This window comes from Vigna umbellata, chromosome 5, assembly GCF_029865625.1.
Source record: "Vigna umbellata cultivar VRB3 chromosome 5, Vumbellata_1.0, whole genome shotgun sequence".
Classification (NCBI taxonomy): Eukaryota; Viridiplantae; Streptophyta; class Magnoliopsida; order Fabales; family Fabaceae; genus Vigna; species Vigna umbellata.
Window position 1 is genome coordinate 21,710,629 of NC_142169.1, and position 16,326 is coordinate 21,726,954.

The 16,326-nt window shown below is 32.9% G+C and overlaps 2 protein-coding genes across 4 annotated transcripts; both read left to right on the forward strand.

The window, feature by feature from the left end:
• The first annotated feature begins 1,755 nt into the window (after positions 1–1,755).
• On the forward strand, positions 1,756–6,375 carry LOC124835294 (calmodulin binding protein PICBP-like). 3 transcript variants are annotated; one of them, XR_007028555.2, is made up of 4 exons: positions 1,757–1,938; positions 2,043–2,373; positions 2,489–5,720; positions 6,030–6,375. XR_007028555.2 is itself a non-coding variant. In XM_047310196.2 (3 exons), the coding sequence occupies exons 2-3, from the start codon at positions 2,053–2,055 to the stop codon at positions 5,657–5,659; spliced, it is 3,492 nt and encodes a 1,163-aa protein (XP_047166152.1). In that variant the 5' UTR covers positions 1,756–1,938; positions 2,043–2,052; the 3' UTR covers positions 5,660–5,721. The 3 variants fall into 3 exon arrangements, 1 of the variants encoding a protein (XP_047166152.1); XM_047310196.2 differs by lacking the exon at positions 6,030–6,375 and having other exon boundaries at positions 1,756–1,938; positions 2,489–5,721; XR_015786956.1 differs by lacking the exon at positions 1,757–1,938 and having other exon boundaries at positions 2,234–2,373; positions 2,496–5,720.
• A 5,482-nt stretch (positions 6,376–11,857) lies between these two features.
• On the forward strand, positions 11,858–15,034 carry SQD1 (sulfoquinovosyldiacylglycerol 1). The gene is made up of 3 exons (XM_047310197.2): positions 11,858–12,070; positions 12,876–13,945; positions 14,466–15,034. Exons 2-3 carry the CDS (start codon positions 12,914–12,916, stop codon positions 14,865–14,867), a joined length of 1,434 nt encoding a protein of 477 aa, XP_047166153.1. The 5' UTR covers positions 11,858–12,070; positions 12,876–12,913; the 3' UTR covers positions 14,868–15,034.
• Positions 15,035–16,326: the final 1,292 nt, after the last annotated feature.

Sequence of the window (16,326 nt, forward strand, 5' to 3'; positions counted from 1 at the left end):
ATTATATATTATGAATGTACTAATTGATACTACTGACTAGCTTTGAAAGTATAGTGCTATTTTTTTCCTGATGCAGTCACTAACATTTGGCTTAAAGTATAGTCCTAAACCGAAACATGGTCATTTACCTAAAGTTAACATTTATTTATCATTTTACTGTAAAAAAGCAGAGATTTTCATGTTTTTGGTCCTACATCTAGGCTATTACTTAGCATCATTCCTTTGTCAAAATCTTCAAGGTACATTAACAGAAAAACAACACAATGATTGTAATAACGAATGAAGAAAAAAAAATCTCTATAATTTATATTCACAATTTACATGTACATGAACATGAAAAGATATGACATACTGTAATGAACTGAATAAAAATAAGAAAAATTATCAATTATATGACAAACTGTAACGAGCTGAGTAGAAAGAAGAAGATTAATGAGATATTTCTAAGTGAATCATGAGCTTTCTTTGGTGGCAGGTAGTTAATGGTGAGAGAAATAGAAAAGAGAGAGAAAAAGGTGTCTGGAAGAGTAGAGGAGAGAGAAAAAAGTGCAATCAGATAAGCCTAAAGTTAACGTTGTTTCTACCAATTTAACGGATATGACTGAATTGATACAAATTTAAAAACATAGGAACCAAATGTCAATATTTTAAAATTTGAGTACTAAACAAAAATTCACCTCTTAACATGAGAACACAGTAAACATTTAAGCCATAAATTAAACTGATTGGGATAAACATCCCAAAATAAATTAACCTTAAAATTAATCAATTTAAAAGTAAAATATAATTACTCACAATTAAACTATAAAAACTCACCACAAAACTTATAAATAAATATTTAAAATAAAAAATTAAGTGACATACATTTATTATTATATTAAATAATCAATTAACTTTGATATCAAAATACTTACAAATATTTTTAGATAAACTTAAATGCACTTAAAAATACTTACAAAACAATATTAAGACTTCAAACACTATAACACACCCTAAAAAATTGACTTTAATCCCACACCAAACATGATCTTGGTTGGAAATAAATTGCGTCAATTGCGCGTGAGCAAATCGGTGGTCCCACCATTTTGTTCTCATCATTGATCAACGCGTTATGTTTCCACACACCACACTTGATCTGTCCCAACGATGACTCCTCGGATCTCAACAGGAAAATACTATAACATTAAAAACTTTATATGGTAATGATCACTTAATTACTTCACTTCATAAATTTCACATAACATTTTTAATTAATAAATATTTAATAATACTAACAGTATTAAAAACTAGAAAAAAAAGTAACACCTGTGATTCAATTAACTCTGAATTGTAAGAAAGGATTAGTTAGAACATAATAATATTTTGACAATATTTTTTGATAATATTTAAATGTGTCATTACGTGAATAATTTAAAATTATTTCATAATTAATAATAATAATTATAAATACTAAAATATTGTTAAACTATTCTTGTCCTGATAAAAATTGTGAGACTAACGAGGAAGGAGCAGCTTCCACGAAGAGCCAATTGAATTGACCAAGCCAAGTCAATTCCACACAATAGACTCTTCCTCCCCATTCCAACCTACTGGTCAAGCACCTCCAGGTCCCACTTTTCATTTTTTTTAATCTTTGGACACGTTCAATTCTAAAATTAAATGCCAAATGCTTTTTCTTTTTTCTTTTCTTTAGGCCTATTATTATAATAATATTAATATTAAGATTAATATCTGGTCTTATAAGATCTTCAGTAAACAAAGACAACTGTATGAAAACTCCACATTCTGGATTCTCTATCTCAGTTTTCTTTGCAGAAAAGAAAAGCAATAACTCTATTCTCTACTTTCTCAAAGAAACACTTTTTTTCCTCACAGCCACAAAGGGTAGAAAAAGAAGGACATTTCTCAATCTCCAGCATAATTGTTACTCATAATCAGGTAAAAGACAGACTCTTTTTTCTTTTTCCATGTTCTGGTTTGCTTTATTTGATGTTGTGTCTATAATTTTTCTCTCCATGATTTTGATTCCATGAATTGTACAGAATCTGCAGAATGAAGGTGGAAATTGAAGGCAGCCAGAGTGACTCTGCAGAATCTCAGGGAGTGTCTGGAACAGATGAATCTGTTTCCGGGCAATCAGAAAATAGAAGACTGGAATCCAAGAAGAAACTGAAGAAAGTGAGGTCAATAAGGCTTGTAAGGTTGCCAAGCAAGAGATCATCCGTTAGAGGGAGACCCCAATATGATCATCTCTCCATTCTCTCATCAGTTAGCACAGAAAATTTAGAGGGGCTAACACCACTTGGTATGGCAGATGCATCACCCCATTACATGAAGGGTACCAGTAGTTCTCATGCAAAGGATAGTGTTCAGGTAATCTACTGATTTTGAAGATTCTGAATTTGTAAAAGTGATTTGAAATTTTGAATGGTTTCAATTGTTGGGAGAATAGTAAGAGTAATAATAATACAATGCTGCTTTTGGGCAGAATACAGAAAGACTATTGTTCACAAAGAAGACTTTGGGAAGAATGACTACTTTGAAACTGAAGAGGAGTCTGACTAGAAAAGTATCTGGTAGGACCGAACCAAAGAGGAAAGTGAAGTCGTCTAGATCAATCATGCTTGTAACGGTCAAGGGCCAAAAGTTATCTGAATCTAGTTATGGCAGTGGTGACCAGAATTGGATAAGTGCAAGTGATGCTGCTGATAACAAAACCCAGAGAGTCATTACCAGAAGATTAAGCTTGAAGCCTGTGAGGATCTTAGCAAAGATTCCCACTTTCAAATCAAAGAATTCTTCCATGGAGAGTGGCCAATCCCCAGACACAAGCTTGCTTAGAGCCACTTGCTCTTCTGCTCTGAAGGATTCCCATTTTCCTGATCACATTGGCTTCCCTCAAGAGGAAAGTGACTCTCAAGGAGTATCAGCTGTTGCCAAGGTTTGTCCATATTCTTACTGCTCACTTCATGGTCACCGCCATGGGAATCTGCCTCCATTGAAGCGCTTTGTGTCAATGAGGAGGCGCAAGTCGAAGAGCCAGAAGCCAACGAAAATGGATAATCAACCTGTTACTAGATCAAATCAGTTTGGTAATGCAAAGAAAGGTACTCGTAAAACTCAAACTGTCCACAGTGAAGGTGGCAAATCTCATTTTCAGAACAAGAAAAAGCTGGCAAGGGACTCATGTATTAGGCCTCATGATACTCCAGAATCCACAGTTACTGAAAGTGTAGAACCAGTATCAACAGATGGAGTTCAGTTTTCTGCTCCTGATATTGAGATGTTGGAGGGAGAAGTAACCAACACAGGCAAAAATATGGAGCCAGACAATGAAGTACTTGAGGTGAGTTCTGTACCGAAAGAGTCTACAGATGCTAGCACTACTGATATGGCCTGTAGAATGAAAGAAAGAGATAAAAAGCACATCAACATGTGGCACTTGGTGTACAAACATACTGTACTAAGTAACACAGGGAAATGTGAAAACAAGCCGCCCTTTGATGGAGGGAACAAGGAAGGAAGAGAGCAAGGTTTCCTTACAACTAATGAAGTAAACAACTCTAATTGTCGAGATGATTGTGATACAGACCAGGATATGGATGATGAAAATAAGAATGTAATTGAGCTGGTGCAGAAAGCGTTTGATGAAATTCTTCTCCCAGAACCTGAAGAACTCTTTTCTGATGATAATTCCAAATCTGAAGGCGCTGATTCAGATGAGGTACTCTTAGAAAAAAACAATGGCCAGACAGAATGGAAAACCTCAGAATCCACAGAATCTCCAATAGCACAGAGGATGGAGACCAAATCTGATCAAAGAGCACCGAAAAGCTGGAGCAATCTGAAAAAGTTAATTCTCTGGAAAAGGTTTGTAAAAGCACTGGAGAAGGTAAGAAATATCCATCCTCAAAGGCCAAGACGTTTTCCTTCTGATGCTAACTTTGAAATGGAAAAAGTTTTTCTCAAGCACCAAACAGCAGAAGAGAAAAAGCATGCTGAGGAATGGATGCTTGACTATGCACTTCAAAAGGTTATTTCTAAACTTGCACCTGCTCAAAGACGAAGAGTGACACTTTTAGTAGAAGCTTTTGAAACAGTTCAGCCATTTCAAGATGTTGAAAGTAGTACACGGCTTTCTGCAACAACGGAGCATCAATCAAATCTAATTCAATCCCTTGAGAATTCCTCAAATCATAGCAAGGAAGAAGCATCACTTTCTCATAAGTGTACCATGGAACTGGCTGTTAGTACTGGTGATGATCCAATGATAGAAATGCACAGTCCTACCATGCTTAAAGAAAGATGTGTTGACTATACTGAGACTGAGGCAGTCGATAATATGCCAGTATTTAGAGATATTGAAGAAGACTTGAATGGAAAGCAATCTTTAGCCAGGAGTTATGATAATGAGAAGTTATCAAGTGACAATGATAATATTTTTCTTGGAGAGATCAAAGATACCAGATCAAGTTCCTCAAATATGCCAACTGAATTTACAAGCAGCCATGTGGAGGATTCAACCAATGAAGTAGTCAATGATGTTTCAGAAGACTTGCTATCCAGTTTGAATACAGAAAATCAACATATCAAATCTGAGTCACCTGGAAGAGATGTCGAAACCAAGAATCTGATTGGTGATAATGGGGAAAAGCTTTCCATGTCTAAAAGTTTAGTAGTAGAAGGTCTAGTTAGATCACTCAGATCTAACTTGATCGGTTCAGGAGCACCTGAGAAGCTATTAGATGAATCATCAGCTGATGGAAAAGAAGGAACTGAAAAAGTTAAGTTGGAAATTGAGACTGTTGAAGAGTTCCCTACAAAAGAACAATCTAAAGCTCCTAAGAGTGCTGCTGTAGAACCTGAGACCCCTGTGGAGAAACAGAACAACACAGGATTGTGGTTCTTGGTGTACAAACACATGGTATCAAATATGGCTGAAAGCAATTCCAAGTCACTGATTGATGGTGAAGATGGGAAAGAGTCAGCATTTGATGGAAGCAGAACACGAGGGTCTTCCATCTCTTACGAAGGCACAACTGTGAGTAATCAAGAGATGCAATTCAAGGACCATGCTGCAGCTGATCCAGAAGTTGCACTTCAACAGATAGAAGCCATCAAGATGGTAGAAGAAGCGATTGATTCAATTCTTCCAGATGATCAGGATGACTTAGCAGACAAGGAGTCACTCACTGGCAACACAGTATCAGACAACTCCAAACAATCTGACAGAACTGAAAGAGTGTACAGTGAAGACCTGAACCAAAAAGAAGAAAAGATGGAATCTGGGAATGAAATACTCCAGGAACAGCAAAAAGAATCAGCAGCACTAAAGGAACAATGCAAAACAAACCAGCCATTGTCTAGAAGCTGGAGCAATCTTAAAAAAGTGATTCTTCTTAGGAGATTCATCAAGTCATTGGAAAAAGTAAGGAAATTCAATCCAAGAGGCCCCAGATATCTACCTCTAGAGCCTGATTCAGAAGCTGAAAAAGTTAACTTAAGGCATCAAGACATGGAAGAAAGAAAAGGAACTGAAGAATGGATGCTTGATTATGCACTTAGACAGGTTGTTTCCAAATTAACCCCGGCTAGGAAAAGAAAAGTGGAGCTGCTGGTGGAAGCTTTTGAAACAGTCATGCCAACCATAACAAAATGAAATTGAGCAAACTGGCAAAGAGTGGAATAGCTTTCTATGAAAAATAAATTCAAGCTGGAAGGTATAAATTACACTCAGTTAGAATTTTCCGCTTTTTTCTTTTTGAGTTTACCCTTAAAGTGACATGCAATTGTCAACATAAAACCTGTCAAACTGTCTGAAAACTGAATATTAGAAAATGTTGAAGGAAATATATCCAATAAGAAATATCCAACGGCCTCTTCTACACACTTGTCATGTGATAAATTTTCTGAGGCAAATAAATTCTATATAAGTCATTAGAAGAAGATTCGGGCATTTTAAGCAATAGTCTCAAGTTGTATTTATACTATCTTGAAAATCTGATTCTCTGTTTCCTCTAAATGTGCAGGTAAACAAGGAGATATGGATGATCCTAATCCTTTGGGATGTGAGGAGTTTTTTGTCTGTGAAAACTGTGTCAGACCTGGTATATTTCGATAGTAGAGTGTAGAATGTTTGACGATTCAGCATCAACAAACGTTAAATACAGTACATATTTCCCCCTTGTTTTCCGTTCATATTTTATTGGTGTCTCAGGTGGTTGGTTGTTTTGTATGAAAGACTTGCATTACAAATACCATAGACCATTTACATGCCATGATGTATATCGTGAACACCTCAGAATGGCCAAAGCTGTATTGGATATTTATACTCTTCTCTTCTGATAGTAAAGATTTCTTATCATTTTTCAAACATTCAAAAGTCAGCACAAAATATTCATGAACAATGACAGAGGTTACTAGCAGGTAGCATTTCCTTAAGAAAGAAAAACCGACAAAAAGAAAATGTGCCCAATTTCGCAAGACAACACAAAATTTGAAAAAACTAGCCTAGTTTGAGTGCTCATGAAACTGAACAATGGACAATTAGTCGAACATTAAGGTAATAATATAAAATGAAAAAAAGATGATGTTTCTTACAAACTAGCAAAAGCATTGAGTTCATAAAAGGGTAGTAGCCAAATTGAATCCAACGACAATGCTCACGGTTTGTTCTCAACTTCGCAATTTTGGTACCGATTGTGACAAATTCATTACCCAATCCCATAGAAACGGAATGAGTTTTTGCATATTTTGCTTTTGTTAGATTCAGTACAAGCAGTACAAGTCAGTCATCTTTGATTCAACTGGATTGAGTATGGCTCAAAGAAAAAAAAAACTAGATTGAATAGGATCACAGGTTTTGAAAAAATAAAAATTGATTGAATTTGTAATTTCTAAACTTTTTTAATAAATTTTTAAATTTCTTTAAAATATTATATGTATTTGTTGTAAATAAAATTACACAAAAAGTTATGATTAGAAGTTAACTATCAAAACAAAAATAAATTAAAAATAATAAATAACTATATTATCAAATAATAAACATCTTATTATAATAATTTTCAATGGGTTGAATTGGTTTCAAATTATATATATATATATATATATATATATATATAATTAGTTATTCAATTTATAAGAGATTGTGTCATTTTAGATTGCGTTGAATAATCTAAAAAAGAATATAACTCAATATATTTGAATTGGATTGGGTCAGAACCATTGAGTTATTCGACCTAATAAACATACGGGTGTTGTTCCCTCCACCACCACACCTTTCTCCCTCCACCTCCCATTTACTATTTTGCCCCTAAGTAAAATTTTATTTTTAGGGTTATTTTTTAATTTTACCCATTCACAACCTATTCTACTAATAACCTATTCTAGTGTCTCGTACATGAGTAAAATATTTTTCTTTCATTTTAACATTATATTTCTTCCTCTCTTTCTTTTACAAGTTGCAAAGGTTGGTGGTGGTGGAAAGAATTATCAAGCAGTCTCCCTCTCGTGGTGCAGTGTCGCTCTCGTAGTGCAGTGTGTGGAGTGGTGCAGTGTGTGTTGTTTCTTCAAGGTGCGTATTCAAATAAACCTTCAAATAAAATCCTAAAATAAAAAACGTAAACTTTAAGACATCCTTCAACGGATGTCAACATCCGTTTAAGGTAAAATGAATGTCGACATCCGTTTTTCCTTAAACGGATGTTGACATCCGTTGAAGGATGTCACCTCCGTTTAAAAGTTACGTTTTTTATTTTAGGGTTTCTTTTATTAGTTTATTCTTTATTTTGGAAATATTTTAATAATTTAATTTAAATGTTTTGATTTATTATTTTTGAATATATTTTTAATGTATTTTAATAATGTAAAGAAAATGAAGAAGAAAGAAACAGAGGAGGAGAAGTGAAACGGAGAAGACAGATTGGGTTGCAGAGTAAAACGAAAGACAAATTATTAAACGAAAATGAGAGATGGAAAGATTGGGTGCAGGAGTAAAGTAGGAGAACTAGATTTGAAATAAATTAAAATAGTAAAAGTAAAAAATTTTAATCTGAGGATATAATTGGAATTAAAATAAATTGGGGAGGTGGAGGGAGAAAGGTGTGGTGGTGGAGGAAGCAACACCCTAAACATACGTAGAACCTTCAAACTTTAAATTTCTTCTTCTTTTGCCACAAAATCCTTTTTTATTCATTTTTTGGTAAAATCTTATGCACACAACTTCCAGATTTTATGGGCTTCTACTTCTTGCACATCTATAATTTCTCCTTACATTCCCAAACTTTTCAATGTTTGACAGTTATAGCCTTTCGTGTTTCTCTTTTCCTTTTCTTTTTATACAATATCTTTTACCTTCTCTTGGAACAATGTAATAGTACTTTCATGAATAATAGTTCTTCTTCTCACACTTTTTTCTTCTCTTTTTCTCTATTGCCTATTCTCCACGTACATCTCTTGCACTATCACACTATCATGTTCTGAAGACCTTGTTTGTTCTTGATTTTTGTCTTCAATTATCTTTACTATACGAGGAGAATCTTTGTTATGATATCAGACTTCTTCTTTTCAAGTTTGAAAAGCTCTACTATGTAACTTTGATCTCTTTGTTTTTCTTACCTTCCCTTTTTTCCTCCATTTATTTTCTTTGCATGTTTTTTTGTTTCTTTTTTTACTTTTGTTTTCATGTAGAAGCTAAGAGATTTTAACAAGTTCTAGTATATGTAGTCTCAATAAAATGTCTAGTCATCTATTGAAACTATTATTATTTAGAGAAATCATGTAAGTGACATTTTAGTTCAATGACAAGAAACATTCCTCACATCTATTCTTCATTACATGTAATATTTGTCATGCGTGTAGATTAAATTTTACGAACACTTCAATTGAATCAAATTACTTTTGTGTATTCTTTTCTAATGTTTCTTAGTTTAATTTTTACCATTTATATTTGCGGTTTAACTGTATCAAATTATGGTTTATGTGATAAACACTTTCTCGGTGAAGTAATTTACGGGACAAATTACTCCATTTGTAAGTCAATTATTTTATTTTTATAGTTTACAAAATAAATTATTTTATTTTTATAATTTACAAAATAAATTATTCTATTTTTTAAAATTTTCTGATGATTACGTTGTGCAAGAAATTGAAATGTACATGTCCAAAATACTTTCATAAATTTCATAACTTATAAATGCTTCTCTAAATTACTTTATTTGAAACCTTTATTCTGTAAATTAACAAGTTACAATTACAATTTTTTTAAAATAACAATTGAGATGTAAGCTAATAAACTGTTATGAGAATTATTATAATATACCTATATATTTTATATCAAACATTCCATTTTAATAGTTTTAGTACTACAAGTATTACATATTCAATAAAAAAAAAACAATTAACTTAAAGGAAACCTATAAAGTGTCATTATAGTTAACCAAATTTAACCATAACAATAAATTTTATATATACGAGTTTCTAAGACTAAGTGCCTATACATAAACTAATTGTTTTAAGATAGGTTTTTAAAAAAACCTTCAAATATAAAAGAATTCATTTTGCTATATATACATTAGTGTCCTCGACCCTCTGCTTACACTGATAAGGTGATCATTGTAAAAGAAAACACAAATATACATACAAACAAAACCAAAAAGGTAAACAAATTTTGTGAAAGAGATAATCATATGTTTTAATTAATAATACATCAGCCAATCAAACAAATCCTAAGCATACATACATTAACTCTAAACTTGACCATCCAAATATATGTATTGATGTTATGACAAGTTTTGCATTTCTAGTGGTGGAACAACTTGTCCACCCAAACTACCACACAATATTAGCCCATCTACCACCTATGGCAAAAGAATCAAACCATAGACTAGGACTTCTTGTTATTCCTCACCACATAACCTCCTTCTCTACTTGAGATGAAGTGATTATTGGAGCGTCATGATAACTTCCAAGACCGAGTCTCTACACCAATACATCATGCTACTAAACAACCATAAGAAATTTGCCTTGGAACTCTTTTCACAACATTCTTTAACCATAGATATAACAATGTTCATCAACTATCAACATCCATGATTTTCACACAAGTAATCAATTGAATCTATTTAAAATCAGTGCAGACCAAACCAGAATCATAAAACTTAAAAGCATAGAATTACTCGAAATAGGACGCCCAATGACTAGACTGACGCTCAATGAATTAAAGAGAAAATGGGTCTAGACCTGTAGGGGAAGAAGTGGCACTAAGCGCCACTAAATACCACTTAACGCCCCACAAATAGATAGCTCACTGACTTCACAACGCTTAGCGCCCAAAATGGTCGCTCAACATCCTGAAGTCCAGTGGCTCTCTAACTTTGCAGAGCTCAGTGCTAAACCCCTACCGCTCAACGCCACACCAGAATTCAACAACTTTAAAACCTGATTTGGATGCATTGAAGACCTATCCAAACAATCAAATTATTATCTTTGATACTTAATTGATTTGAAAACATGTATATACTTCAGATATGATACCAATTTGCTCATTTGGTTAGTGACTTAGTCCATTTGATCAAACTAACTACCCAAAAACTCATACATCATATTTCACATACTATAAATCAGATTTTTAGTGAACTAAGTAGCTAACAAAGTCCTAATTGTCATAAATACATATGCCAAACACCAGGTTCCCTCATAAAACAATTCTTATAGAATTTCACCTGTCAAAACCCTCACTTTTAACCCAAAACAACCATTACTCTAACCTATTATCAAACCAAAGTACAACAGCTAATTAACCCACTAAAATAACAACTTATCATTCATAGATCATAAAAAATCAAGCAAAATTTAGCAAGCATTTCACAACATGAATTCACCATATCAACTACCAATTTCAATATGTAGCATAATACATTATCATAAAATTCAAAACAGATGTCTATAACAAATTTCATACAAATCTATTATACCAAATCGGATTATCAAACTACTTAAAGCTTTAGGACAAACATTTAGCTTCCCTTACTTGTTACAAGCTTACACCACTCTAAAGAACCTAAAATTGCTTTCTCATCTCAAGAAACTCTATCCATTCTTACAAAACATCGAATCATGATCAAGGTACGCAGTTATAATCACTTATCAATATAAAATCTAAAAGAAGACTCAAACGACACATGCGACAGAGTTAACATTACATGCGTTGGAAAATAAAAAGCTAAAGAAAAGAACATAAACTAATTTACTCTTTTGAAAAAAATGATCATATGCAAATGAAGATCTTGTTGTCGTGATCACATAAACATTCTCTAATTTTCAAACAGATAATTTGGCAATTAAAATAACATAGTCTTATTATTTAAACATTTTATCAACTCTTGAGACTTTATTTTCTTTGTACTTAATTAATTAAATGAACTAATTATAGATAAAAAAATATATAGTTTTTAAATACGCTTAACATATATATGTCGGTAATGTGTTTTAAATTACAACTATATATTTTTAATTTGATTCATATAACTGTGTTTTATTTCCCATATTATGTGATGATATAATCTTCATTATAAGGTTCCGATTCTAGGCAAATACTAGAGATCTACTTACAGATTTACATAATTATATAGTTGACCTTAGTTTATTACAAATTTTGATTAAAACAAATTTACTGATGTGTTTCCATAACTTATAGGTTGTATTAATAATTATAACTAATTGAACTCAATAGATCAGTACAATTGATAGTTAATTTTAAATTGTGTATTTTTTTTTCCTACTAAAACACGAATTTGAGCATAAAAGACTTAGTATATTCATCAACTATAAGATTTTTCGAATTATGTTTATTTTGGTCTGATTTGATAAAGGGCATAAAACCCTGTAGCTAGGGGCTCTCGAAAAAGGGAAGTAAGGGATATTCCTCCTCACCCTTTTTGATTCCCAAACCCAAACACTGCAGTTGCAGAGACAGCGGCTTCTACCCTTATCCACAACCATAACCAGAGTCAAATCCACTTCACCCTTCTGAGTTCCTCTTCATTTTACACTGATTTCGATTTCTCTCAAGGTAATCAAATCAATCACTTACCATTTTGCAATTTCCGTTTTTATTGCATGGGGTGTTATGTTCTGTTTCCATCTTTCTACATTTTGATGTGGGCGTGAGTTAAATGACTGTTAGTATCTTTAGAGTGGGTGAAAGGTGACAACTTGAAGTGCTCTTTGTAGTAATTTGCTACTGACACCCTACTAATTCACCCTGTTTCGTATTGTGTTGATGCCTGCTTGTGAAATTCAATTTTTTTTCTGTTTCTCTTGTCACGTTTTTCTGATCCATCAAAGCTTGAAATTGGGTTAATGACACAGTGAATCATAATTACTTGCTTGATGAACTGTGTGCTCTGTTATAAACCAAAGTGCAAGGCAAATGAATGGATTTTTATTAATGGAAATCATTTTTATCCTCTTTTGCAAAAGATTATAACAAACCAGGCAGGGCTTTGGGAATATGGTGTTCAATATTTTAAGGTCATGAAATATGAGTGATTTGAGCTCTTCACTGTGATGTGATACCCTAGCCAGTTGGTATTCCTGTCTTTTTTTCTTAACTAAAATAATTTATATATACACTTATTGTCCATTTCTCTGAGTGGGTTTATTCCTTTCCTTTTGTTGATTTTTATTAGATTTATTATGTATAGATGTATGCTCTTGGTATTACAAGTATTCACTCTTGATTGCTTGCTTTTGATTCACAATGTTGGAAATAATGTTGATGAGTCTTTGAATAATTAGTACTTGCTTGATGAAATAAGTGTTTTAGTATTGTTCAAAGTGAAATGCAAGTGATGGGTTTTTAATTCTTGTTTCAGGAGTGTGCTGAAAGTAGTTAGAGGATCCTCTGATTGAGATGGCTCAATTGCTATCATCCTCTTACTCCTTGACTATCTGCTTTAGAAATAAACCTTACTTAAAACCTGTTAAGCAATGCTCGACACCATTTTCAATAGCGGTTTCTTCCAATAATTCTAAACCTTCATCTAGAGGGTTTTTCTTGCAAGAACAGAAGCTAAGAAAACATTCTCTATCAGTACATGCTGCTGCAGTTTCAACTAGCCAGGAAACCCCAGTTCAAACTAGCTCTGGTAATCCTTTTAAACCACAGAGAGTCATGGTCATTGGTGGGGATGGATACTGTGGTTGGGCAACTGCTCTCCACCTTTCTAACAAGGGCTATGAGGTTGCCATTGTTGACAGTCTTGTGCGACGCCTTTTTGATCACCAGCTTGGACTGGAGTCTCTAACACCAATTTCCTCCATCCAGAATCGTCTTCAGTGTTGGAAATCTCTCACTGGAAAAAATATTGAGCTCTACATTGGAGACATATGTGATTTTGAGTTCTTATCTGAAACCTTCAAGACATTTGAACCTGATGCTGTTGTCCACTTTGGGGAACAACGGTCTGCTCCTTACTCTATGATAGATCGGTCAAGAGCTGTGTATACCCAACAAAACAACGTTGTTGGGACACTGAATGTGCTCTTTGCCATAAAAGAGTTCAGAGAGCAGTGTCATCTAGTTAAGCTTGGGACCATGGGTGAATATGGGACCCCAAATATTGACATTGAGGAAGGTTACATTACCATTACTCACAATGGAAGAACAGACACGTTGCCATATCCCAAACAAGCTAGCTCATTCTATCATCTAAGCAAGGTACATGATTCACATAACATAGCTTTCACTTGCAAAGCTTGGGGCATTCGAGCAACTGACTTGAATCAAGGAGTGGTATATGGGGTAAGGACAGATGAGACTGCACTGCATGAAGAGCTGTACAACAGGTTTGATTACGATGGAATATTTGGAACTGCATTAAACCGGTTCTGTGTTCAGGCTGCTGTTGGTCATCCTCTGACTGTGTATGGTAAAGGAGGCCAGGTAACATACCCACATTATTATGTTTATTTGTTATTGATATGCAGAAGAGTGACTTTTGATGATTGTTATGGAAGGATTTGACAATATTTCAACTGGGGCATGTTTATATTGTATGTATAATGTATTGTCTATTAGACCACTGAGAAGAATCAAAGAGTATAGATGTAGTTCCACATTTTTCTTTGAAACTTACTGGTAACTGTATTAAACAAGTCCTGCTTTATGCTTCTTGGTAACCTCAAGTTATGCATATTGCAACAAAATCTAGATATTGGAGACTCATTGATAGTAACCGTGAACAGTGTTTGCAAATATTATACATTACTAATGTTGATTTTATCTGCCTTTTGCACCTTGTTCCGCTGAGATTTTAACAACAGGATTTGATTCTTCTGTTGCTCTATTTTCTTACACTTCTCTCCTAACTTAGTTGTATTGATCTGATCATCTGGCTATAGGAGAACTTCTGAATTCTCTGATGCTAATTTTTTGTCTGTATATTATAATACACATATTTCAGACTAGGGGCTTCCTTGACATAAGAGATACAGTTCAATGTGTTGAGCTTGCTATTGCAAACCCTGCGAAGCCAGGGGAGTTCCGAGTCTTCAACCAATTCACTGAGCAGTTTTCAGTGAATCAGCTTGCCGACCTTGTTATCAAAGCTGGTGAGAAGCTGGGCCTTGATGTGAAAACTATCCATGTGCCTAATCCAAGAGTTGAGGCAGAAGAGCATTACTACAATTGCAAGAACACTAAACTTGTTGATCTGGGACTCAAACCACACTTTCTTTCAGATTCTCTCCTTGATTCAGTGCTGAACTTCGCTGTTCAGTACAAGGACCGTGTTGACACTAAACAAATTATGCCTAGTGTGTCTTGGAAAAAAATTGGAGTCAAAACAAAAACTGTTACAGCCTAAGAAGATGGGGTAGTACATGGCTGCAGGCATAATTGTATATCATGCATGATGTGTTAGGTTATGTTATGCTGCATTGCCATGAATACTAAATTTTTTGTATTATATGATTTCTGTGAAACCTTCATACTTCATACCCTCTTTATGTAGAGTACATTTTCACGGTTCAACTGTTCCACAATATCCATATTCGAGTGTAGGAGCTGTTTCTTTTTTTTTTTTTTCTTTTTTATAGTTTTCGATGAATATGACAACTAATAATGATAACTAGTGTGTGCGTACGGGTAGTTGTTTTTTTTTCTTTTTTTATTTGCTAATTATTATTATATTTAAATAAATAAACATTTACATAATTATATATAAGGGTTATAATTATAATTATAAACGTGATATTTAAATGAAGAGTTTAAAAATATGAAAGAAATTAAATAATTAATCATGCGGTAGTTATTTTTTATAACAAGTAATGAAAAGTAAATTATATTATTTTAGTATTAATTAGAAATTGTTTGGGTATTTCAACTTCTACTAAACCACCATCAGGTTCCTGTAACTTACCATCAGCGATTTTAACTATATATGAGAATTATTGAATCTCTAATTCAGTATTGGTTTCTAGTCCTTCTTGTAGTAGACACATACATTTTTTGTCAATAACACTTGACAGTGGAAGTTTTCTTCTTCTAAAAGAACTTCTTTTTCTTTTTCCTAAACAATGGGATCACTGTTATAGTTAATTTGCTTTTTTACCTTTTGGATTAAATTTTAAAAACTCCTATAGTTTCTAGAATATGCAATTTGAAAAGGGAGGTGCATGCTTAAGAATTATGGGGGTGGAGGAAGCATAGAACCATCATCCTTTGACCACATAATTATTGTCCATGTAAGGTTTGGGCTCAAGTTGAAAGATCCGCTTCGCCATAGAACCATCAAGTTGTCACATCCATTTTAATAAATTTTTAAAAACTATTTTATTATTTAAATAATAATACATAATTTAAATTAATAATTATTATTTTATTAAATAAAAATAATAATTTATAATTAATTAAATAATAATTTTAAAAAAAAATAATATTTATATATTAATTTAAAATATAATAAAATAAAAAACTAAAAACTTTGAAAAGAAAAAAACTTTACGGATACCACATCCGTATCCGTTTTAATAAATTTTTAAAAAATATTTTAATTATTATTTAAAATAATAATACATAAATTAAATTAATAATAATCATTTTATTAAATAAAATAAAATTAATTTATAAATAATTAAGTAATAATTTTTAAAAAAATTAAATAATATTTATATATTAATTTAAAAATTTAAAAAAATTAAAAACTTAAAAAACAAAAAACTAAACGGATGTGGCACATCCGTTGAAGAATTTTTTCTTCAACGGATGTCGACATCCATTCAAGAGAAAAGGAGGAGGTGTAGGATATTTTAAAATATAAGAGA